Source organism: Babylonia areolata, chromosome 25, assembly GCF_041734735.1.
Source record: "Babylonia areolata isolate BAREFJ2019XMU chromosome 25, ASM4173473v1, whole genome shotgun sequence".
NCBI lineage: Eukaryota > Metazoa > Mollusca > Gastropoda > Neogastropoda > Buccinidae > Babylonia > Babylonia areolata.
The window spans coordinates 13,314,998-13,341,736 of NC_134900.1; the positions used below are offsets into that span (position 1 = coordinate 13,314,998).

Here is a 26,739-nt window from a genome sequence, read left to right on the forward strand (position 1 = left end):
GCCGGAGTCTGCACTAGTGGGTCACGGTTAAGTATGTGTAATTAAATTTTAAAAAAAAGAAAAAAAAAAGACTGTACTGCATTATAGCAAAGCACTTTCCCCAAGGAGAGCAGCCTGAATTTCACACAGAGAAATCTGCTGTGATAAATAAAAGTCATACAATGGAATACAGTACCAGACACAAATGCAGGTGCACTGACCTTGAGCCTGTTGGCTGTGGTGTGCTTGTGGATGCCACTCCACAAAGTCTTCAGCAGCCCGGCAAAACACCTGGCCACCTCCCCGTCAGTCTTGGGGTTGATGTCCTCCTTGTACCCACCCCCTGAAACACACATCATCATTCACATCACTGTGGTCACACACACATCATCATCATTCACATTACTGTGGTCACACACACACATCATCATTCACATCACTGTGGTCACACACACACATCATCATTCACTTCACTGTGGTCACACACACATCATCATTCCCATCACTGTGGTCACACACACATGGTCATTCACTTCACTGTGGTCACACACACATCATCATTCACTTCACTGTGGTCACACACACATCATCATTCACTTCACTGTGGTCACACACACAGTCATTCACATCACTGTGGTCACACACACACACACACATCATCATCATTCACTTCACTGTGGTCACACACACATCACCATTCACATTACTGTGGTCACACACATCATCATCATTCACATTACTGTGGTCACACACACACACACACACACATCATCATCATTCACTTCACTGTGGTCACACACACATCATCATTCACATTACAGTGGCCACACACACACACATCATTCACATCACTGTGGTCACACACACATCATCATTCACTTCACTGTGGTCACACACACATCATTCACATTTCTATGGTCACACACACACATCATCATCATTCACATTACTGTGGTCACACACACACACACATCATCATCATTCAAATTACTGTGGTCACACACACACACATCATCATTCACATCACTGTGGTCACACACACACATCATCATTCACATCACTGTGGTCACACACACATCATCATTCACATCACTGTGGTCACACACACATCATCATCATCATTCACTTCACTGTGGTCACACACACATCATCATCATTCACTTCACTGTGGTCACACACATCATCATTCACATCACTGTGGTCACACACATCATCATCATTCACTTCACTGTGGTCACACACACATCATCATCATTCACTTCACTGTGGTCACACACACACATCATCATCATTCACTTCACTGTGGTCACACACACATCATCATCATTCACTTCACTGTGGTCACACACACATCATCATTCACATCACTGTGGTCACACACATCATCATTCACTTCACTGTGGTCACACACATCATCATCATTCACTTCACTGTGGTCACACACACATCATCATCATTCACATCACTGTGGTCACACACACACATCATCATTCACATCACTGTGGTCACACACACATCATCATTCCCATCACTGTGGTCACACACACATCATCATTCACATTACTGTGGTCACACACACGCACACATCATCATTCCCATCACTGTGGTCACACACACACACACATTTACATCACTGTGGTCACACACATCATCATCCACATCACTGTGGTCACACACACATCATCATTCACATCACTGTGGTCACACACACATCATCATTCACATCACTGTGGTCACACACACATGGTCATTCACTTCACTGTGGTAATACACATCATGACCACTCATTTCAGTGCTGTGAGAATGGACTGATAATTTATTTTCACAGAGATCTCTTGTCCTTTCAGTGAATGGGTATATTCTATCAATTTATTTAGCATTCGTTAAACCATGACACATTCAGCTGAACACAACCTGCACTCACAAGTTCTATGGAGTGTTTGCTGATACATTAAAGCACACAAACATATACAAAGAAACACACACATACATCACACAAAGATTACCTTCCAACTTATGAACACACACAGACATAAGCACACAGAGAATATTAATACCTTCCAACTGATTAACACATACACACAAAAAGGAGGAGTCTGTATTATTCTCCATGTTTGGTGATACATATACTTACCATGTCAAACTGATGCAAACTAGGCCTATCGTATTGCTCTGCTTGGCCAAATTTCGCGCAGCTAACAGTGAAAAGACGACCCGTCGTGCCCGGTCCGCTCTTAGCCAATCTAAGGCCTCTAAAAGTTACAAGCGCTGAATCATTCCTTTGACCAAAGCTCTCCACACCATCTTGTCCAAAGGCAGGGTGTGGTCCTTGCACACACAGGAAAAACACTGCCCTCTCCACCACACACACACACACACACACACAACAACAACAACAACAACAACAAAAAACAATTCCCTGACTGACCCATGAAGTACTGGCGAAGCTCTGGAGTGTTGGCCAGCACCTGGACGACGGTGTTGACATAGCAGGTGTTGGTCAGGTTGTCCAGCCCTGTGTAGCCCGGGGGGATGTCCTGCGCCACCACCTGGGTGTTCAGGGGCTGCACCTTGGCCATGGGCTTCTGCACAGCACACACACACACACACACACCATGTACTCCTCTCCTCAGTCTTCATCAGGCAAGGCAAGAAGTTAATTTCATGTACCCATGGGGGCATAGAAACATTATACATTGACGACTTTCACACACACACACACACACATCACCTACCTCTCCTTGGTCTTCATAAGGCAAGGCAAGAAGTTTATTTCATGTACCCATGGGGGCACAGAAACATAAAACACTGACTTCTTTCACACACACACACACACACACACACACACGTGTACACACACACATCACCTACCTCTCCTTGGTCTTCATAAGGCAAGGCAAGAAAATTATTTCATGTACCTCCTGGGGGTGTAAAAACATTATACATCAATGTCTTTGACACACACACACACACACACACCACATACCTCTCCTCAGTCTTCGTAGGGAAAGGCAAGAAGTTTATTTCATGTACATAACCCCCGAAAGCGGAGTATGGCTGCCTACATGGCGGGGTAAAAACGGTCATACACGTAAAAGCCCGCTCGCGTATATGCGAGTGAACGTGGGAGTTGCAGCCCACTAATGCAGAAGAAGAAGTATTTCATGTACATAGAAACATTACACATCAATGTCTTTGACACACACCATATAAACAAAAAGACTGATTTCAAAAAGTAAACAAATATACAAGAAGGCCCACACGAGCGCGCAGGCAAATACACATTACCAATCATTTTCCATCACAACAGAAAATCTGTCATGACAAAAAGCAACACAATACATTTTCACCTACTACTCTGAATTTCAGACAGAAAAATTTGTCATGACAAAAAAGCAATACATTTTCACCCAACAAGCCTAATTTCAGACAGAAAAAAATCAGTTACCACAAAAACACAACACAAGACAATTTCACCCAACAAGCCTAATTTCAGACAGAAAAAAATCAGTTACCACAAAAACACAACACAAGACAATTTCACCCAACAAGCCTAATTTCAGACAGAAAAAAATCAGTTACCACAAAAACACAACACAATACAATTTCACCCAACAAGCCGACTTTCAGACAGAAAAAAATCTGTTTCCACAAAAACACAACACAAGACAATTTCACCCAACAAGCCCAATTTCAGACAGAAAAAAATCAGTTACCCACAAAAACACAAGACAATTTCACCCAACAAGCCTAATTTCAGACAGAAAAAAATCAGTTACCACAAAAACACAACACAAGACAATTTCACCCAACAAGCCTAATTTCAGACAGAAAAAATCAGTTACCACAAAAACACAACACAATACAATTTCACCCAACACGCCTAATTTCAGACAGAAAAAAATCAGTTACCACAAAAACACAACACAAGACAATTTCACCCAACAAGCCTAATTTCAGACATAAAAAATCAGTTACCACAAAAACACAACACAAGACAATTTCACCCAACAAGCCTAATTTCAGACAGAAAAAAATCAGTTACCACAAAAACACAACACAATACAATTTCACCCAACAAGCCGACTTTCAGACAGAAAAAAATCTGTTTCCACAAAAACACAACACAAGACAATTTCACCCAACAAGCCTAATTTCAGACAGAAAAAATCAGTTACCCACAAAAACACAACACAAGACAATTTCACCCAACAAGCCTAATTTCAGAGAGAAAAAAATCAGTTACCACAAAAACACAACACAATACAATTTCACCCAACAAGCCTAATTTCAGACAGAAAAAAATCAGTTACCACAAAAACACAACACAATACAATTTCACCCAACAAGCCTAATTTCAGACAGAAAAAAATCTGTTTCCACAAAAACACAACACAAGACAATTTCACCCAACAAGCCCAATTTCAGACAGAAAAAATCAGTTACCCACAAAAACACAAGACAATTTCACCCAACAAGCCTAATTTCAGACAGAAAAAAATCAGTTACCACAAAAACACAACACAATACAATTTCACCCAACAAGCCTAATTTCAGACAGAAAAAATCAGTTACCCACAAAAACACAAGACAATTTCACCCAACAAGCCTAATTTCAGACAGAAAAAAATCAGTTACCACAAAAACACAACACAAGACAATTTCACCCAACAAGCCTAATTTCAGACAGAAAAAATCAGTTACCCACAAAAACACAACACAATACAATTTCACCCAACAAGCCTAATTTCAGACAGAAAAAATCAGTTACCCACAAAAACACAACACAATACAATTTCACCCAACAAGCCTAATTTCAGACAGAAAAAATCAGTTACCACAAAAACACAACACAATACAATTTCACCCAACAAGCCGAATTTCAGACAGAAAAAAATCTGTTTCCACAAAAACACAACACAAGACAATTTCACCCAACAAGCCTAATTTCAGACAGAAAAAATCAGTTACCACAAAAACACAAGACAATTTCACCCAACAAGCCTAATTTCAGACAGAAACAAGAGAGGCAAGGCCTTCAAGACTCACTTGTGACTGAGAGTAAAACACACAAGCTTTTTATGTATTGAGTATAATTTCAAAATGTAATGTTTAAGATGAGAAAGATCAGTTTAAAGCAAATTAAGTCCCCTAGCATTAATTACAGAGTAATTTCCCTTTTTTTACTATCTGCACCAAAACATTTGCAAAATAAATAAAAATTCCATGCTTAGCAAAAGAAGTTCCTGTTTGAACAAAAAATGATAATAATGACTGCTCTTGTTGTTGGGTCAGAATATCAGATCAAAGTGCCAAGTTTAGAGAATACAAAAAATATAAATATAACAGTAAATGCAGTTTGCATATAATTAGGCTTCATTATTAACTTTTTTGTGCCCATCCCAGAGGTGCAATATTGTTTTAAACAAGATGACTGGAAAGAACTCAATTTTTCCTATTTTTATGCCTAATTTGGTGTCAACTGACAAAGTATTTGCGGAGAAAATGTCAATGTTAAAGTTTTCCATGGACACACAGACACACACACATACAGACAACTGAACAGCGGGTTAAAACATTGACTCACTTTGTTTACACAAGTGAGTCAAAAATCAGTTACCACAAAAACATAACACAACACAATTTCACCAACCTGACTCTTCACGCTGGCGGAGCTGAGCTGTGATGCAGACGACGCCTCCGAGAAGTCAAAGCCCCGGCGGTTGTCGTCCACCTGCGACATCTCGTCAAACACCACCGAGCTGCCCGCACCTTTAGACGTGCCAGCCGCCGGTGTGCTCTGCTGCTTGGCTGCTGGCATCCACGATGTGGATTTGGATGTGGAACTGGTCTCTAAACAAACATGGGTTTTTTGTGTGTGTATGTTTTTTTTTGATGACCAGTTCAGTTTCTTTTTTATGTGTATAAAAATATATCAGTACACTTTCGTGTACTGTTGTGGGAAGTCATCGTATTGTGTCGAACTTCTTGCCACATAGAATAAGACACTCTGAGTCTCATTTCCAGCTTCAGAACCAACTTCAAGACATCTCTTCAAAATGTCTTTGATTAAATGTTATATAAGTGTGTACACAAGCATGTATGTTTGTATGTATACACACACATTTTGCTTTGTATACAGTACTTAGCATATACTTTTTGCTGCACTGTCTTGTCAAAGTTCATAATGATTCTCAGTCAACTGGACTACATGTTTTGATGGACAGTGTATGGAGTTGTATTGTGAAGCGCTTGGAGCAAAATTTGTTTGGGGGTAAACTAGCTGCATACGGGTGTCTGTAGACCATGTGCGAGGAACAGGTTACTGCCACTGCTGATGAGCCGATCAGGGGATGAAACTCCAGTCATGTCAGACATTAACAAACAGCCCTCTCCATTGGAACACATCCAAGTTGCTGCCCTTGAAAAGTTGAAAGTGCTCTCATGTGGTTTTTGTTTGGTTTTTTTGTTGTTGTTTTTTTTAACTCAGAAAGTGCTCTCATGAGTTTTTTTTTTTTTTTTTTTAATTCATCTATTTATTTCCAACCTTTTATTTCTGATCATTCCAAAAAATTATTTCCATTATGATGGAAGAGTCCATCTCATGTTATTTTCCCCCCCACACGACTTTTTGGTTCCACACACAGCGTACTCAACTACAGGCCTACTCAGCGCGCGACTGGGGGCTTGGACTGGGGGCTGAACAGCCAGCGCAGTCAGCCGTGCGCTCGCGAGCGCTGGGAAATGATTCAATTTACCGCAAAACAAAGGAAAATGTAACGCAACGCGTCAGTCCGCATAAAACCACTTGATTATCATTTTTTTCACTATTATACCCTTCATAGTATTAATAAAAAATTATCTTTCATTAATTAAATTACTTATATTAGTTGTATTTGACGAGTTAGCTCCATGTTTTGTTCGGTGTGTTGTGGTGAACCGTCTTTCCAAACAACTTCCTTTCATTTGAATGGCTCATGTTTACATCGTGTTTGATTGTGAAAATGGGCAAGAAATGTTGTGTATTCGGCTGCAAAACGAACTACGATCTTGCAAAAGGTTGTGACGAGAAGGAGAAAGTTTCTGTTATCGATTTCCATCGAATGAAAGCGACAAAGACTCGTGGATTAAAAGAATTCCAAACGACAAGTTCGTACTGACGAAGAATACTGTGATCTGTGCACTTCACTGGCCCCCCGGCTTCGAAACTGTCTCAAAGAATGGAAAGTTGCGACCGAAATTTCCACCCTCTGTGTGGCCTAACGTTCCATCAAGTCAAGTGCCTACCCCACCACCCCCTCCTCGCTCAACAACACGTTCCTCAAGTTCCGTGAGGAACAGGGTAGAGGATCAGCAAGAGGCATTCAACTTGAAAGACAGTGTGACTTTCGAAGAATTGAAACAGAAGTTGTTGTCCGGCGAGCCGGATTTGCCTGCACCTGTGATTTCATACATGGACGAGACTGTGCTTCATATTCAAGCCAGGAAATTTGTGAATGGGATTCCTCTATTTGTAACAAGGTGAGAGAGTCTTCAGTTTTCAAGCCCCCAAATTTGAATTCACTCCCCACTGATAAAAAAACACAAAAAAAAACCCAACAATAATAACTCACATAGATTAAATCCACTCTAAAAACTCACCTTTTTACCAAAGTATTCATGTAGCCTTCGGATAGTTGTCACATATTGCATGTGTGTGTGTGTCAGTGTGTGTGTGTGTGTGTGTGTGTGTGTGTGTGTGTGTGTGTGTGTGTGAATGTATGTGGTGTGTGCAAGGAGCTTAGGTGCATGTGTATTTGTGTGTGTGTGTGAATGTATGTGGTGTGTTTGTGTGTGTGTGAATGTATGTGGTGTGTGTGTGTATGTCACTCTGTGTGTGTGTGTGTGTGTGTGAATGTATGTGTGTGTGTGTGTGTGAATGTATGGTGTGTGTGTGTGTGTGTGTGTGTGTGTGTGTGTGTGTGTGTGTGTGTGTGTGTGTGTGAATGTGAGCGCCGTGAGTCCTCACTGAGGAGAACAGCGCCTTACAAGAAGAAATATTTATTAATATTATATATATTTATTTATTTTTAACCAGAATTGCACAAGACCAGAGCTTTGAGACTTTCCACTTGGGTGTGAAGTGTACTGTTACAACCCTGTCTAAGAACAGAATCACCGCACTGAAGACTTGATCAGCACTAGAGGAAAGTATCAGATTTTTGAACTGTCTAGAAATGGACCACAAGAAAGTGATCATCCAACAGCAGATGCAGGCCATGGGATCACAGCAAGTAGGGAAGCCAATGTACACACCTGCTGTCATCATCCGAGCATTCACCTATTTTGCCACATCACGGTGTTTGTACGAGACCCTGCGCCATGATCTGCAACTCCCATCTGTGCAGACATTGACTCGGATAACTTCCAAAGTGGCAAGATTAGATGAGACAACATTCTCCAGTGCAGTATTCGCCAATCTACAAGACAGACAGAAAATGTGTGTTCTTTTGCAGGATGAGGTGTATGTAAAGAAGTCCATGCTATACCATGGTGGGCGAGTGTTTGGCCGCAGTGTGGACAACCCTCAGTGTCTTGCAAAGACTGTGCTGGGCATGATGGTTTCGTGTATGTTTGGCGGCCCAAAGTTCTTGTCAAAGATCTTGCCAGTATCAAAATTGAACTCGCAGTTTCTGCACGACCAGGTTCAGCTGTGTCTGGAGGCCATCAACTGTGCTGGTGGAAATGTAAAGGCAGTCATCTGTGACGGGAATAGGAACAATCAAGCCCTGTTCAAGATGCTTGCTGGTGACCCCCACAGGCCTTGGGAAACTGCAGGAGGTGTCTTTTTGCTGTATGATTACGTCCATCTGCTGAAGAATCTCCGTAATAACTGGCTCACTGAGGCTACAGGAGAGCTGACTTTTGAAGACAATGGTGTGCAGAGGACAGCAAAGTGGAGACACCTTGTCAACCTTTACAAGCTCGAGTGTGACTCGTTGGTGAAGATGTCAGACTTGGACGAAGTGGCTGTCTCACCAAAACCCATCGAGAGGCAGAAGGTGTCTACCTGTCTGAAGGTTTTCAGCGAAAAGACCCACCAAGCCCTGCTGAACCACCCTAGACTGGAACAGACTGATGAGGTGAAGGACACTGCGGCCTTCATACTTAAGGTGCTGACGTGGTGGAAAATTGTCAACGTTAAGTCCGAGTTCATGGATGATCGGCGGAGAGATCCACTGCAGGCTGCCATCAGCAACCCTAACGATGAGAGACTTAATACTGTGCTTCAATTTGGAGAGATGGCCCTAGAGATGTCTGGCAAGCAGGGGAAGCGACAGAAACAGCTGACACGGGACACCGCGAGAGCAGTGCATCACACTTGCAATGGACTAGTCAGCCTGTGTAGACAACTCCTTCTCTCTCCTGCCCACGACTACATTCTATTTGGACAGTTCTCCACTGAGTTAAGATCGCCATGGTTCCACATCAAATATTCATGACAGAACTGTTTGGTAATTAGAAAAAACAACAACAAAAAAACAACAACAAGCCATTAACAAAGAAGTAAATAGCTTACATTATTTACATTCATAACCAAAATGGTTTAAAAAAAGGAGAAATAAGGCACAAGAGAGAAAAACAAACAAACAAACATGAGGCAAGGCCCATGCTGCTCACCTTTCTTCAGGGACGCCTCCAGGCTGGACCAGCGATCCGTGGAGGCTTTCTTCAGCTTCAGCTCTATGCAGGCGTTGGTGGTCTTCCACTTACACTCTGATGGAATGATGATGCTCCTGGATCCCAGGAAAAAAAACATAATATATAAAAACAAACCCCCCAAAATTAGCCCTCTCACTATCTCATATAAGGTGACAATCAAGACAGGTGGCTGGTTTTTTTTGGGGGGGTGTTATTTTTCTTGTTACAATGTTACTCTCAATCAGTGGCCTTGACCTTCATAAAAGGTTCCACGGAATCATCGGAACTGGAGATGTTATCATGTCTTCTACAGATAATAGCAAAAATCTAATTACCTGTGTGTGTGTGTGTGTGTGTGTGTGTGTGTGCGCGCGCGCACGTGGTATACTTCTTTTGCCGGGACCATCTTGCACAATAATGTATTCAAACTACACCATATAATGTCAATGACCCCAAAATAACTTAAGAAAGTTGTCTTTGCCATATTCTGCAGAACATGCAGCACATGCAGTACATCACATATGTGAGTACCATCGGTCTCACAGAATAAACAGCACAAACAACAATGAAACAAGAGAGGCAAGGCCTTCAAGACTCACTTGTGATACACTTAAAAAAAAAAAAAAAAATCCAAGCTTTTTATGTATTGAGTATAATTTCAAAATGTAATGTTTAAGATGAGAAAGATCAGTTTAAAGCAAATTAACTCCCCTAGCATTAATTACAGAGTAATTTCCCTTTTTTACTATCTGCACCAAAACGTTTGCAAAATAAATAAAAATTCCATGCTTAGCAAAAGAAGTTCCTGTTTGAACAAAAAATGATAATAATGACTCCTCTTGTTGTTGTGTCAGAATAAGAGGTCAAAGTGCCAAGTGTAGAGAATAAAAAAAATATAAATACAACAGTAAATGCAGTTTGCATATAATTAGGCTTCTTTTTTTAATTTTTTTGTGCCCATCCCAGAGGTGCAATATTGTTTTAAACACGATGACTGGAAAGAGCTGAATTTTTCCTATTTTTATGCCAAATTTGGTGTCAACTGACAAAGTATTTGCAGAGAAAATGTCAATGTTAAAGTTTACCACGGACACACAGACACACACACAACAACCGAACACCGGGTTAAAACATAGACTCACTTTGTTTACACAAGTGAGTCAAAAAATCATCATGTCAATGACATAAAAAAAAAGAAGAAAAAACAAACATAAACTTCAGCACGCTGTACTCACTTTGTATTCACAGTCCAACAGAACACAGTTTCTTCTGAAGTCCCCTCGTGAAGCTGAAGGAACTTGGCATCCCTGCAGTGTCAGGTCAGATAGTGTCAATAAAAACCACTGTATCCACTGTTTAACACCATTCTTAGTATGTGTATTTTTTGTCAAGCCACAACCAACGCTGCGCCAGAAACATCACCCATAGCATAACTTCATTGTTTCCCAAGACTCAAGGATGCTTACTACTAAACCATAATTATTCCAAACTTTGCAATGTTGTTTAATTGTTCACTGTAAACATCTCTGTTTGTATCCATACATAATCATTCATGGAGTGATGGCCTAGAGGTAACGTGTCCGCCTAGGAAACGAGAGAATCTGAGTGCGCTGGTTCTAATCACGGCTCAGCCGCTGGTATTTTCTCTCCCTCCACTAGACCTTGAGTGGTGGTCTGGACGCTAGTCATTCGGATGAGACGATAAACCGAGGTCCCGTGTGCAGCATGCACTTAGCGCACGTAAAAGAACCCACGGCAACAAAAGGATTGTTCCTGGCAAAATTCTGTAGAAAAATCCACTTCGATAAGAAAAGCAAATAAAACCGCATGCAGGAAAAAATACAGAAAAAATGGGTGGCGCTGTAGTGTAGCGACGTGCTCTCCCTGGGGAGAGCAGCCTGAATTTCACACAGAGAAATCTGTCGTGATAAAAAGAAATACAAATGCATATACAAATACAAATGCATATACAACTTTGCATTGTTATTCAATTATCCACTGTAAACATGACTGTTAGCATTCACACCATAATCATTCCCAACTTTGCATGGTTATCAAATCATTCACTGTAAACATCACTGCTACTCTCCACACCATAGTTATTCCCAACTACGCGCTATTATTTAGTTTGCTGTGAACCCTTTCACACTACAACTACACATATTTGAACATACACTTGACGACACCAAAGAATGAGAGATCGTTACTGTAACACACACACACACACACATGAAGGAACAGGAGTAAAAACGATGACTTCCTCACCCAGTCTGGAACTTGACAGTGAAAGACTGCTTGTCAAAGTGAATCTTGACCATGTCTTTGTTGACGTTCTTCACATAGATGTGGATGGTCAGCGTATCGTCCTGCCACAGACAAGAGATCTGCCGTGTGGACAATCCTTCCTATCAAGTCAGCCATACATGGTTTTGTGCTCTTTGCCTTTGCTCTATCACGTGTGTGTGTGTGTGTGTGTGTGTGTGTGTGTGTGTGTGTGTATGTGTGTGTGTGTTTGTGCATGCCTGTTTGTTGTTCAGTATTGTTTTCAAAATCAAAATGCAACCTCACTAAAACAAGCAAAGTAATAAGAATACAACCAGTTTCTTAATAATTACATAGAAAAAACAAAAAATGCAAACTGTTAGTAATTCAAATCACCAAGGTCACTTTCAAGCAGTGTCCATTCTGGATTCAAGGAATATGTAAGCTGCCTGTTGTTATTCAAATTTATATTGTAGTGTGGTATGTGTCTGACTGTATCAATAATTCATTAATTGCATTAGACTTAGAGTTAGAATTATGCTAGCTTGAAAGAGCACAAACTCTTGATTGCCAAAAACAAACACCAAAATTTATCAACATCACCAAAAGTTATACACATATCTTAGCAACAAACACATGAAACATCGTACTTCTTACCCTTTCAAAGAAGTCATGCTTGATGTAATGCAAATTTAGGACCGGCTCTGCAAAAAAGCAAAAGGCGTACTTATCGTAAGTCACATTCACTTGTGCCAGTACAATGATTCATATGATCATCAGTTAAGTATGAAGCTAGTCTCTTCAGGAATGCTAAAGCGTTTGAGCATAAAATGCACACACACACACACAGACTGACAGAGTATGCACACACAAATCAAACCATGAAGACTTATAGCCTAGCAAACCATAAGGGTCTGTTCCATTTCCAGTGCTGTAAACCTATCAAAACACACACAAAAAAAACAGAAAGAATTTATACCAGTCTGATAACAACCAAGCACAAATGCAAACTGCTGAGTATTTGCATACTGAAAGTTGAGGAGACAGTGTTAATTCACAATGAACATAAGTAATTCTACCTATCTTTAAAATTTATCTATTTATTTATCTTCTTTCTCTCCCCCTCTCTTTTTTTTTTTTATAAACAAGTTTTGCAATATCAGCATATGTAAAAGTGAAAAGCCCCAAACAGACCACACCTTCTAAACATAAGTAATTCTGCCTATCTTTAAAATTTATCTATTTATTTATCTTCTCTCTCTCTCTCTCTCTCTTTTTTCTTTTTCTCATAAACGAGTTTTGCAATATCAGTATACGTAAAAGTGAAAGAAAAGCCCAAAACAGACCACACCTTCTAAATCAAAATCTAAAACATAACACTTAAACATTTTTTTTTTTCATTTGAAAATCTAAAACACAACATCCAAAAAGGAAATTTTCTATCTAAAATTACGTTTAAATAACATACTTACCGTGACCCAACTAGTGCAGACTCCGGCAGGGGTCTGACATTCCTGTCCTGTGCAAACTACTATCCGCCTATGCGGAGAAAATGAGAGAAATACGGCCGATAACCTCCTGGAAGTAGGTAACGCCCCCTTTGTCCCCCTGGCTAGCGCCCTCTTTTGACATGTTTTCATCTGCCTACACGCTCTGTTGTTAAAACCTACAATGACACAACAGCAACAAGAACTGAAGAAAGAACACACAGTGTGTTTCAAATGAAAACAGACAAGGCAGACAGGTATGAAAGGCATAGGGAAAAAAAACAACAACAACACAATACAAAACAAACGTACACTGATGACAGATAAAACACAAATGAAATAAATCACACGTTACCAAGCAAACAAGAGACACAGACACACGCATGCAAAACAGACAAGCTGCCAAGTAAGACAGAGCGCTGGCATCCAGAGAAAACACTGCAGAAAGAGCATGACAACAGAGAAAAACTGCACAGCTTGATCCAAGAACTCTGGAACCCACCTTCTTCCTTTGTTCTCAATTCTTGGAGAGAATCACCATCAGGAGAGTCGCAGTTTGGTGATGGTACTTCTGGCGTCGTCTCTCTCTGCTCCTCCTGCTGCTGCTGCTGCTGCTGTTTTTCCTCTGAAGCCGACTCCTGAACCGGCTGAGCCATTGAGAAGGTGGAAACAACAGTCAGTCACTGAGGTGTTGGGAAGGCACAAACAATTGTAAATCACCGAGGTGTTAGGAAGGCACGAACAACAGTCAATCACTGAGGTGTCGGGAAGGCACAAAAAAACAGTCAGTCATGGAAGAACTGGTTGATCATGTTTACAAAATGGAAAGACTGGATTATTGCACGTAACTATTAAATCATTTTCACATTGCAACCATAAGTGACAGTTCCTAATATGGACTGGTATTTTATAAATATAGTCAGTCATTTTGTTCCTTTGCTAGACTGCTCCAAACAACAAACGAAAAGTATGGGTGATAAACAATGAACACTGTGTTTAAAAAAAAAAACCCAACCCAATAAGATAATATAAATGGGTATTCCTGGTGATTTTATCATTTGGTCATTTGAATCAAAGAAAAAAAAACTGTCCTACGTCTTACCTCAGAAACTTCCAGGGAAGGCCATATCCCACGCTCTTTCTTCACCACGGTCATGTTAAACTTTCTCTTTGAGCGCGAGACTTTGCTCTGTGTCTCATCAATGGCACCATGGAAATGCCAGCTTTGTTGCTGACCATCTGTAAAATGGTAGACCTTTTCAATACTTGCTTTAAAAACAAAATTTGCTAAAGTTATCTCTCCTCCATTTACCAGTACAATACTAGCTTGAAATAAGAACACATCAACGATGACTTTGAAAGCAAAATCAACAAAAGCTTACTCGTACTCCAACAGTATTTGTATTTCTTTTTATCACAACAGATTTCTCCGTGTGAAATTTGGGCTGCTCTCCCCAGGGACAGCACGTTGCTACACTACAGCGCCAACCATTTCTATATATTTTTTACTGCGTGCAGTTTTATTTGTTTTTCCTATCAAAGTGGATTTTTCTACATAATTTTGCCAGGAACGACCCTTTATTTACCATGGGTTCTTTTACATGCACTAAGTGCATGCTGCACACGGGACCTCGGTTTATTGTCTCATCCGAATGACTAGCGTCCAGACCACCACTCAAGGTCTAGTGGAGGGCAAGAAAATATTGGTGGCTGAGCCGTGATTCGAACCAGCGTGCTTAGATTCTCTCGCTTTCCTAGGCGGATGTGTTACCTCTAGGCCATCACTCCACATGTACTGGTACTGGTTCTAAAACAAAATTTACTAAAGCTTCTTGCAATAACGGCTTTAGAAGCAAATTTTACAAAAGCTTAAAAAAAAAAAAAAGTGAAATAAGAAAACTGCAAGAAATCTGTAGACAATCACGGTTCTGCTTTTGTTCAAGCTACAGAAGGATATTTCATACATTGAAAGCAAAACATAATTCAAAGGTATAATTTTACGCACAGATTTTCTGTTGAAACATTAGAAAAAAACGGTTTCGAATGGTTCACTTTCCGTCAATGCTGATCCCGCACTTCCCCCCCCATTCCCGAGGAAGTCTACCTGGCAGAAGGATGGTCATCTGGCGATCTGTGAAGGACACTTCCACCTTGTCCGCCTCCCCTTCAACCTTGGTGTTGATGCTGACCTCCTCCTCTGTCTGCCTCCATCCCAAGTCCAACCTGGCTCTGGTGGTGCCTGCACAAACAACAGGGTGCTGTGAGAGCTCGGCTTTTGTTTATGTCTCTTAACATTTGACAGATTGTCAGAGTTCTTCTACAGGGTTCGAATTTTAACCTTTTTTTTTTTTTTTTTTTTTGAGTGCCAGTCGGGCACTCTGTACAAAACATCTCAGTGCCCAATTGTGGTTTTGGGTGCCAGCATAATAAAATGAAATAAAATCTTTGATTGAGTTATAGTTTGCATTTGTGTTGATGTTTGGAAAACCACATTCAAAATGTCCACACACCTGAACCCCATGGGCCCGTTGATAACAAGGATTAAAAGAGCAGAGCTCTCCCTGCGGCTGCCTCTGACACAACCTTTTTTCTTGCATCTTGTCTTTCCACACACACACATATGCACACACTTAGATGCACAACACATATGCAAGCTTTTGCAGTCTCACAGACATGAGGAACCAACTCACCAGCAAACTTATAGTTATACATGTACCCAGGCCCCTCACTATGCATACAACTTTACAAGCACATGAATCCCAACACATAAGCTCACACACACATACACACACTCTCACACACACATTCTGTGTGTGTGTGTGTGTGTGTTGTGGGAGCAGCAGTTTATGGAAATGTGCACACACACACACACACACACAATTTCCATAAACTGCTGCTGTGTTGTGCATCTAAGTGTGTGCATATGTGTGTGTGTTATTATTATCACTATTACTGTAGGCTCTCAAGGCCTGATCAAGACATTGGGTTATGTGAACGTCAAGCATTTGCTCCCCTCCTCCCTTTTTTTTTTATTAAGTGTTTTTTAACCACCACCCTTCCAAATGGAGTATGACTGTCTACATGGTAGGGGTTAAAATGGTCATACATGTAAAAGGCCACTGTGACTGGCACATATATATCTGTCCACACACTCTGACAACTCCTTAGAACTGAAACTGATCAGATATATCCAGGGTCTCGTGTGCAGCACGCACTTAGCACATGTAAAAGATCCCATGGCAACAAAAGGATTGTCTCTGGCAAAATTCAGTAAAAGAATCCACTCTGATAGGAAAACAAATACTTTTCCAGGCAGGTAAAAAAAAAAATAAAAAAAAAAAAAATAAAAAATAAAAGAAGGTGGGTGGTGCTCTCATTCAAGCAACACACCCTCCCTGGAAAGAGAAACCCAAATTTCACAAAGAGAAATCTGTTGTGACAAAATGTTATACAATTATTTCAATATTTGTGTATTAAACATGATCTGGACATATACAATGATCTAACCATGCATTCACTAACACTTAAAAAAACAACCAACAAAGTTGTTCAAAAAAAAGGGGGGACAAAAGATATGTGTACATTAAAAATAAACAGGAAAAAGTGGAGAAAAAAAATATTCAACAAACTTTTTTCAAATGTTGCCAAAATGTGTTTGTTCTGAACAAAGATCACATCTTACACAGTTAAGTTACACCCGGTGTTTTTCCTTTGAAGTGCAAGGTATCACCTCCTTTCCACCAGTATCTGTTCTTAAAACAAGGGGAGGATGGGAAGCCAGGGGAGGGGGAGGGGTTAAATCCGCTCACAATTTTTAAGGTCACTTGCTTTCTAAGGCCAGACCATCCCAAAGCAGGATGAACTACACGTGAAAAACAGCAGCTATTTCTTGACGTAATACGAACATTTGCTTTATTCTGATCCAGCATGGCGAGCACATGCACAGAAATGTGAGAGGTTAATATATCTGCACCACAGTTACCTTGTGCTTCTGTTTTTTCCATGTCTTTCTTTCTCTTTCGGGGATCTATACGAGCGAGCGAGGCAGCAGGTTTAGTGGGGTTGTTTTTGTTCGTGCCCGTCTGTTCCATGGAACTTAAACCCTCTCCTTCCGCTTCTTCGCACACGTCCAGCGTGTGCCGGCGCTTTCTCTGCGTTGGTGGATTTATTTTGCAAAGAAAAGATCGGCTAAACTGTGTGCTAATAAATCAGACCAGTCTTCGTTTCTCTCTCTCAACTGACAGGTTGTCGAACTGTGTCTTGGGAATGAATCGGCCGGAAGTGGCTTGTGGTCAGGGAATAAACACGATACGTCTTTTCAGTATGGAATCACAGGAAACAACGCAAATCTCATTAAAGGCTTGCTCTTCATTTTGAAGCGGCCAGCATCAATCGACTGATAAAAAGTGTCACTTACCACTGGGAGGTGTTTCAAAAGAAAAGAAAGAAGAATTAAAAGGCCCCCCACACAAACAAACACACAAACATGCGTGTATTCACGCACACAACAATTATTCGTTAAGTGTTGGCGTTTTCAGGTCTCCACCGAGCTTGGCAACCGTCAGTACCAATAAGTACCAATAGTTCCAAATGGAGTGACCAGTCGACATGGTCTTTTCCCAAATGCCGGACAAGATCAGACGGAAAGCTCAGTATTCAGCCTCTCGACTGAGACTAAGAAAATAGTCCAAAGTTAAGCTGAAATGCCTGCAGAACTTTCTCACTGGACGATCATCATGATGCTCCATCACTGCACTGACTGCCCCGGCCGGCTGGGCACTCCGAGTCAGCTGAAGACCTTCAGAAGCTCAGCGAGGCCGCGGCCATTTTCCGAGACAGCTGCCCGGTTCGCGGATTCAACATCAGCCTCAGTGAAGAAAACACGGGAAACTATGGGACAAGGCGTGGACTCTCCGGCTTCCAGACATCAGAATCTCTGACTGGAACTCAGTGGATGTGCACTGAATGAGTCCATGACTGTCAGTGTGCCTGGGTTTGACGATCTCAGGGGCTCAGACCTCTTCACTCTTCGGACTCCGAGTTAAGCAAACTCCATCGCCGCGGCAAGGCAACTACCACCATGTCTAGACTGATAGTGAAGAGAATAAGGACAAACAGATCCGGGTCTACAGGGCTTGCATTACTGATTAACACCATCATGTGCGGCATTGAGTCCTGACCCTTCCACCCAACAACAATGACACTGAGCTCAACTCTTCAGTCGACATGCACTGCCTCCAACACATCCTTAACATCACCTGGCAGGATGCCAATGTTCAAAATAACACCCTGCATAGGGAGGGCTGGAACCAATCCCAGCAAGACCATCAGTAAACAAAATAGCCAAGATCAATATCCATCTTTCACAACCTTGTGCATCCTCGTCCAGAACAGGCTATTGGTGAAAAGTCTGGAACCCACCATAATCATGAAAACCAAGAAGATCAAATTAGGGCAGCGATCTACGTTGAACTGTTACACCACCACCACCTCGTCACAGACTGAGTTGTTCACAATTCAAAGCCGGCTGGGAGACCCTGGGACCACGCCGCACTAATTGTCAGCCCTCTATGTTCAACAAAGTAGTGAACGGCCTGGACATTTCAGCTCGCCAGTATCTCCTTCCTTGCAACCTGGCACCAGATCTAAACACTTAACTTCAAGCGGACCACAGACACTGACACTTTCAAATAGCCCCCTTCCCTCACCCCTGCCGAACCATTCCGACCATGAATTCCCTGTCGGCAACGGTTCAGTGTCGTGGCTCTCTGACTGATATCTTTCATGAAGGAGCTCAGTAACATCACACTTCCTTTGTTACTAGAATTTAAGATGCCGAGTTTGCGAAATATAGAGTTCAGCGAAAACAAACGTTACTTGGGGTGTATACGCCCATTTCCGGTTGTTTAGAGTTTTAAGACGAACATGGCTGTGACCTGGTGATTATCACGCCAAATTTGTAAGTTTTCTCGTGTTCGTTCTTCATTCTAAGTAGTTATTAGCCTTTGAAACAAATTTATTACAAATCAACATCGTTTCGACAAGCTTTCCAATCGATTCAGCAGGTGCTATTTTCACGATTTCTGTAATTCGTGTGCTGTCAGGCTTTGGTTGCTGGTGTTCGAGACCGAAAGCAGATTTACTGGAAATTTTTGAAGATCTTGTCGAAATCAATGTCAGCGGGAACACAGCTTTTTCCGTTAAATACTAATGTCCGTTTTGTAGACATTAACCGACTTAAGTATTTGAAATAAGATAAGCGTTTTTCTGTTCTAATGGAATAGGCGGGCCTGTACAAAAAAAAACCCGAAAAAAACCACGTTTCCTGAAAAGGAATCGTTTGAGAGTGAGCTGTGCGATCAACTAAGAATGCAACTGTATTATTTGATTCTGTATCACGTCAGGTATCAGTATAGAAAGAAATGAGTGTCCAGGGTCATCAGAAACTTCGATTATGAACAAAACGGCGAAGCTACATTTCTTTCCATCCACTCCGGTATCCACTCTGTGTGACCGGTAGTGAACATCCACGCCTTGTGAACACTAGTTACTCATTCCGTCTTTTAAGAAAAAAAAAGGAAAGGGACGAGTCATGTTCAATTGAAAATAAAACAGAGTGAGATGGATGGAGGGGGGTGGGGGTGGGGGAGTAACAGTCATATTTTATATACAATGAAGTGAAGAAAGCACTTAAGAGAGAGAGATAGAGGGTGTGTTAAAGTGATATTATCTGTACTTTGATATCAGATATGGCTGTTCTAAATCTGCTTATATATATATATTATATGTGTGTGTGTGTGTGTGTGCGTGTTTTTTTTTTTTCTTTTGATAGTAAAACCTTTTCGCTTATAAATTTTCAATATCCATGTTTTCATTTTTCTATATTTATAAATCATTGGATTTCTAGGAACAGGTGAGACAAGTACCATTCTGGAATCAAATAAAACTAGTTTGTTTGTTGCCTTGTGTCATATTTTTGTTTCTGTCTTTTTCTTTTTTAAGCATACATGTATCAGCTGATTTCTTTTTTTTCAGATTGCCCAGTAAAACTGCAGAAAAACAACAGACAGGTCGTTCTGTCATCATGGATTCTGACTACTCTGGTTGGTTCAGTTTTGTACTCAGATTTGTAATAATCATTCCCCCACCCCCATGCCGACATTAGTCTGGCTATAGTAGAAGAACGCAAATATTTCTCTGACATGTTTTTTTTTTATGCATTTAAAAACAATGTTTGTTTCAAATTCAATACAAGAATATGTTTTTAGTATACTACTCAGTATGTATATATCCATTAATTATTGGTTGTTTTGTATGCACCAACTGAGTCTGATTTAGAGCGTGTCCTTGGTTAAAAATGAAATGTACGTCAATGTCTGACTGTGTGTTTTTGATGTGATTGGTCTGTTTGACAACAGTGCTTTAATTATAATGTTGTTTTGAAAAGAAAATCAAAATCGATCCAATTTCAAATTCATTTCAGTATTTATTGGTAATGGATAAATAGACATGTAGATATAAAGTATATATATATATGATATAGGATACATGTAAATATGTAGAGTATGGTATATATTGTATATTTGTGATCAGTACACAGACAGTAGTTGCTTAACGTATCCTTTGTTGAAATGATGTTGACAGTAAACTTAGTGGTGGGCTGACTGTTGAAGTGATTACCTGTTTTGAAATGGCCCCTCAGATGAGGAAGTGGTGGAGAACCCCACGTTCAAAGCCGCCTACAACTTGGAGCCCCTTCACCATAACCAGCGTCTAAGATGGGATCATCAGGTTCTGTTTGATGCTTGTGTCTTGTTTCTCTGGAACTTGTCTGTGTTTATTTTGTTCTTTATTTTGTTTGTGTATTTGTTATTTATTCATTTGTTTGGTTATATCTTTATAAGTTTTTGTACACATGTTTATATGTGTGTGTGTGTGTGTGTGTGTGTGTGTGTGTGTGTGTGTGTTTCTTTGTTTTTTCATCCGTGTTCATTTCGTTTATTTGACTGATATTCAGTTTCATGTATTTCTTTCATTCTTTGTTTTTTTCATTTGTGTCTATATTTCTTATTGTTCACTTGCTTTCTCACAGTTATTTACTTCATGCTTTAAGTTAGCCATTGTTAAAGGTCATGTGTGAAAAAAGGCAGGAGAAGTTAGAACAAAAAAAAGTGAAAAACCTACTTCATAATACATTACATATCATCCTAAGTTGTGTTTTTTTTGGTCAGGCTAACTTGATTGATACTGAGAAGTATATATATATAAGTATTTGAGGATGGATTGTTAACGGTCTTGTGCAGAAAATGATAATGTGTAATTATTATTATTAAGATAAGAACTTGTAAGTGCTTAGAAGTTTATCGATTGTTTTCCGTCTTCTGTTTTCGAAACAGGTCAAGCTGATAGGGGAGAAAGTGTTTGATCCCCAGATTCACCTGTGTGAAAAGTGCCAGTACCCTATCCTTGTTTATGGTCGCATGGTACGTACACTCAAGGGTGCTGTCCTGGGTGACATCAGTGTTTCTTTCTGCAAGCAAGAAATGTTTTTAATGTGTTTGTGCATCCGAAACTTATACTTGTATGATTACAACTTAAAAAAAAAAAAAAATTTTTTTTACATTTTTTCATCAAACATTAGGAAACCTTTCTTCATGCTCTTTGTATAATCATGATTCCGAAACCTAAAATACACACAACATTTTGAAGATGGATTTATGTAGGTTTAAAAATAATCTTTTAGCTTTATTGTTTTTAATTTTAAAAGGAGTTTAAATGCATTTTTAAAGTGAACTTTAATAAGATTTTCTTTTTGTATTCTCCCACGAGCAAACATTTTATCATCATACTTATTAGAATTACTGTGTGCATACATTTTTTTTTCTTATCTTCATGGCTGTATGCTACTGTTCTTTTAAAATGAAAACTGTCACACATATGCAAACGTTCTGTAATTCCACATACCTTATTCATATATATATATATATATCTATGTGTGTGTGTGTGTGTTTGTTTGTTTCAGTTGCCGTGTAAACATGTGTTTTGCCTGGACTGTGCCAAGAAGTATGAAAAACACTGCCCAAGGTAAGTGTAATAATGCATGAGTTTCTAAAATGAACTTGAGACTACATTTATAGGTCACTGTGATCTTTGTGTGTTCCATCAGAAAAATCCAGAATGATCAGCTCTTGTACTGGTTGTATGAGCAAAAAGCTTTCCTTTCATATTGTTTTAAAGAAATTAAAAAACACATTTTTTTTTTGTTGGTAATTTGATTTTATTCTTTCAGTCTTCACAAGCACTGTTGTTAGCATGAATTCAGTAAAATACTTACAACACAGTTCCTAGCATGAATTCAGTAATGCACTTATCACACAGTTTATCATTGTTGCTATAATTATTTCAGCATCAAATGCAGCTGGCTTAAAATTTTTAGCCAATATAGTTGTTCCGGTAAACTTAAAGGGAGCTGTTGAGATCAACCCTTTATACTTTGCTGGCTTTGAAACAGAAGAACTGGGCAACTGATTGAAAATGATGTATTCTGTTTGGCATTGTTGGTATTTGTTAGAAATGTTCTGGTATTGTATGGGGGAGATGTGGAGAGGTTTCAGTCTTCATTTTTTGTGTGTCATGTTTCTGTTTGCTGACTCCTTCAGTTGCTGAAGCAGAGTAAAAAAACAAAAAACAAAGCAGACCTTAACTTATGCTTCCACCTCTCAGATTAGACAGGCAAACGACGGGCGCAATAGCCGAGTGGTTAAAGCGTTGGACTGTCAGTCTGAGGGTCCCGGGTTCGAATCACGGTGACAGCGCCTGGTGGGTAAAGGGTGGAGATTTTTACGATGTCCCAGGTCAGCATATGTGCAGACCTGCATGTGTATATGCAAGCAGAAGATCAAATACGCACGTTAAAGATCCTGTAATCCATGTCAGCATTCGGTGGGTTATGGAAACAAGAACATACCCAGCTTGCACACCCCCGAAAACAGAGTATGGCTGCCTACATGGCGGGGTAAAAACGGTCATACACGTAAAAGCCCACTCGTGTGCGTACGAGTGAACGCAGAAGAAGAAGAAGAAGAAGAAGACAGGCAAATATCATCTGCTGCATTGCAGGCTGCTTCCGCCTCTTGAGCTCAATTCCATATGAATGTGAATGTTACAGTGCAACTCTGATCTCTGTTACCTTGAAGGTAAATAAGTGTAACGAAGGTAAATAATGCGAGAGCTGTGCTGACCACCATGGTGGTAAACATGAGGATTGCCAGGTAACTCTGAGCTGATTTATTATCTTATGACACATACAAAACGTTAAGCACTGGCAGGTAATTCTTGAGCTGATGACAACAAAAGAGGTAAGACATTAGCATAGTTGAGCAATTCAGAGCTGATGACCACAAAAGTATGTCTGACCGCTTGTCAGGCATCTCTGGAATGGGTCATCAGCATGAAGGTGAATCTGAGCCAGGTAATTCTGAGTTGAGTACAACAAAGACTGCAAGAGGTAAGACGTTAACATAGTCGGGATAATTCTGAGCTGATGACCACAAAGGTAAATCCACATGACTCATTTGTCAGGCGTCTGTGGAATGGATCAGCATGAAGGTAAAACCTGAGTGTTGTCAGGGTATGTCCCAGAGGTAAGACATTAGCATGGTCAGGTAATATTCGGGGCTGATGACCACAAAGGTGAACATGACCCGTTTGTCAGGCGCCAGGTAATTTTGAGCTGATGACCACAAAGGTAAACATGACCCGTTTGTCAGGCGCCAGGTAATTTTGAGCTGATGACCACAAAGGCAAACAGCATGACCTGCTTTTGTCAAGGCGTCTCTGGAATGGATGATCAGAGCACGTAAGGTAAAACGTGAGCGTTGTCAGGGTGTGTCCCAGGTGCGAGGGGCGTGTGGGGCGCATCGAGCAGTCGGCGCTGGGCACAGTATTCATCTGCACCCACGGGGCGCCCAAGCACAGCGTCAACGGCTGCCGACGCACCTACCTGTCAAAGCGCGACCTCCAGGCCCACATCGGTCACCGCCACGCCGCCAAACCCTCCGCCCCGGCCACGGCAGACTGCGGGGGTGTGTCTGACGAGAAGCTGTCGTCCTCCTCCTCCCACCATGGTGCTAGCCAGCAGCAGCAGCAGCAGCAGCAACAACAGCAGACGCCCCAACCACCGCCACTCACTCAGCAACAACATCAGCAGCAGCAGCAGCAGCAGCAGCATCACATTTCGTCGACCTACGAAAGACTGGAGAGAGACCGGGAGAGAGAGAGGGAACGGGAGAGAGAGAGGGAGAGAGATCGTGAGCGGGAGAGGGACAGGATGGAGAGGGAGCGTGAGCGGGAGAGAGAGAGGGATCGGGACGCACGGGTGGACACAAGGGGGATGGGCGGTGGGGACAGGGACAGGGACAGAGACAGGGACCGGGGGGGCCCCCCGGTTGGTGGGGAGCAGTCGGTGTACCGGCCCCTGGACGGGCCGCCACCCAACATCAACACGGGCCACCCCCCTCCGCCCTCCATGGCTGCCCACCTGCAGCACCCTCCACCCCCCAACCCCGTGATGCGCCACCCTCCCCCCTCCCTGCAGCTGCCCCACAACCCCCTGCGCCTGCCCATGCCCCCCATGCAGCAGCAGCAACAACAGCAGCAGCAGCAGCAGCAACAACCGCCGCAAGTGGCGACCACGCTGGACAGCTACGTGACGGCCCCCATTCAGGGCATGGGTGGGGGGTCCCCCACCCCCACCCGTACCAACCAGAACCTCATCACTGTCCCCATCCAGGACGAGGGCGACAGCTACACCACCTCACGTGGCGGTGTCGGTGGCGGTGTCGGGGGGCGGGACCCTGATCAGCGCTCGTCCTACGGCGGCCCCCCGCTCTCCCTTCCCAGCCACATGCCCCCCAACGCCCCGCCAGCCTCCTACGGCACCCCGCCGCCCCCTCCGCACTTGGGCATGCCCCCGCCCCACGCGGGTGTTCGACCCCAGCCGTTCAACCCGCAGCAGCTGGCCGGGGTGGGGCGCGTGCCCTTCAGCACCACGCCGCTGGGGCAGGCGGTGGCCCACCTGACCCACGCCCTGTCTCAGCACGCCCACATGGCCGGCGCGGCGCCGCCCCCGCCCCAGCGCCTCTCCCTGCCCATGCAGGGGGCCGGGGGGTCCGTGCCCGTGTCCACCCCCTCCTCCCGCTTCCCCCCTCACTCTGGGGGCCCGCAGCAGCCGTTCGGTTCGAACGCCGGCCAGATGGCCAACAGCCCCATGCAGCACTGGAGTGGGGGGCCCCGGCCTCCCCACCGCCAGGGCCAGGGGCAGGGTCAAGGGCAGCCCCAGAGGCCGCCCCCTGGGGACAGTAACAATTACCGGCAGTACTACTGATACCTGCACACACTGACCGCACTACGGTGCCTCGTTTTTTTTGAGTGTTTTGTCTACCTGGTGTGAAACAGGGAAACCTACTTGACTGTGTTACGACTGTGACTGTAGGAGTGTAAACAACAGTGGTCTGATTACACACATGTACTATACCATGACCCACTGGTGCGAATGAATTGTATAAGTGTAAGCAACAGTTCAATGATACGTACTCTACCATGTTCCACTGGTACAAGGAAGTGTACTAGTGCAGACAACAGTTTAATTACACGTACTATACAGTGACCCACTGGTGCAAATTATTGTACAAGTGTAAGCAACAGTTTATTGACATGTACTGTACCGTGACCTGCAGGTACAAATAACTGTATAAATGCAACAGTTTAATTACAGATACTGTATTCTGTGACCCACTGGCGCAGACTCTAGCAGGGGGTCTGATTCCTGTCCTGTGCAGATGCAACATTTTTTGGTTTGCTTTTTATCACCAAGCTCTCCCGCATAGGGGTGTCGGCGGGAGGCTCTTTCAGTATAGATAGTACCCCAACCTGGAAAAATCTGTGCTGGAAATTGCCTCTTTCCTACCATTCTCTTTGTTTCTGGCTTAATCATTTTGCTTTTCTGCTGTCTCTTCCTTTCCTGGGTTTTTTTTGTTTTTTTTTTTGTCTTGCTGGTCCATTCACCCGGATTTTTTGTTCCAGAAAGTCTTGAATGTAATTATTGGTCTTTTTCTGGACTTGATGATTGGGTACTCTTACTGTGTTGTGTTCTGTTTTGTGCCTAGGATGTGTGAGATGCCCAATCACTTTTTTTTTTTTTTTTTTTTTTAATGGCGAAATATTCTTGGAATGCTCAACATGGGAAGCATGTCCTAGGTTGATATGCATGAGTATGACTGTACTTTGCCATATTTTTTTCTTTTCAGGACCTACAGGATCAGTGTTGACA

The 26,739-nt window shown here is 42.1% G+C and overlaps 2 protein-coding genes across 3 annotated transcripts in view; one reads left to right on the forward strand and one right to left on the reverse strand.

Moving 5' to 3' along the window:
* The window catches only part of LOC143299836 (ubiquitin carboxyl-terminal hydrolase 19-like), a 52,978-nt gene extending 35,303 nt beyond the window's left edge, over positions 1–17,675 (reverse strand). The window contains exons 1-11 of the mRNA XM_076613322.1: positions 17,392–17,675; positions 15,514–15,648; positions 14,512–14,648; positions 13,912–14,056; positions 12,580–12,626; positions 11,926–12,026; positions 10,896–10,967; positions 9,640–9,755; positions 5,633–5,832; positions 2,408–2,564; positions 201–322 (exon numbers count right to left, since the gene is read on the reverse strand). Coding sequence (XP_076469437.1) covers positions 201–322; positions 2,408–2,564; positions 5,633–5,832; positions 9,640–9,755; positions 10,896–10,967; positions 11,926–12,026; positions 12,580–12,626; positions 13,912–14,056; positions 14,512–14,648; positions 15,514–15,648; positions 17,392–17,500 — 1,341 coding nt within the window. The 5' untranslated portion in view covers positions 17,501–17,675. The remainder of the gene's footprint in view (positions 1–200; positions 323–2,407; positions 2,565–5,632; positions 5,833–9,639; positions 9,756–10,895; positions 10,968–11,925; positions 12,027–12,579; positions 12,627–13,911; positions 14,057–14,511; positions 14,649–15,513; positions 15,649–17,391) is intronic.
* A 1,645-nt stretch (positions 17,676–19,320) lies between these two features.
* Positions 19,321–25,934, forward strand: LOC143299640 (uncharacterized). Of its 2 annotated transcripts, none has more exons than XM_076612940.1 (6): positions 19,321–19,368; positions 20,445–20,512; positions 21,112–21,200; positions 21,806–21,892; positions 22,432–22,493; positions 24,294–25,934. In XM_076612940.1, the coding sequence occupies exons 2-6, from the start codon at positions 20,494–20,496 to the stop codon at positions 25,792–25,794; spliced, it is 1,758 nt and encodes a 585-aa protein (XP_076469055.1). In that variant the 5' UTR covers positions 19,321–19,368; positions 20,445–20,493; the 3' UTR covers positions 25,795–25,934. The 2 variants fall into 2 exon arrangements, with proteins under 2 accessions (XP_076469055.1, XP_076469056.1); XM_076612941.1 differs by having other exon boundaries at positions 24,306–25,934.
* Positions 25,935–26,739: the final 805 nt, after the last annotated feature.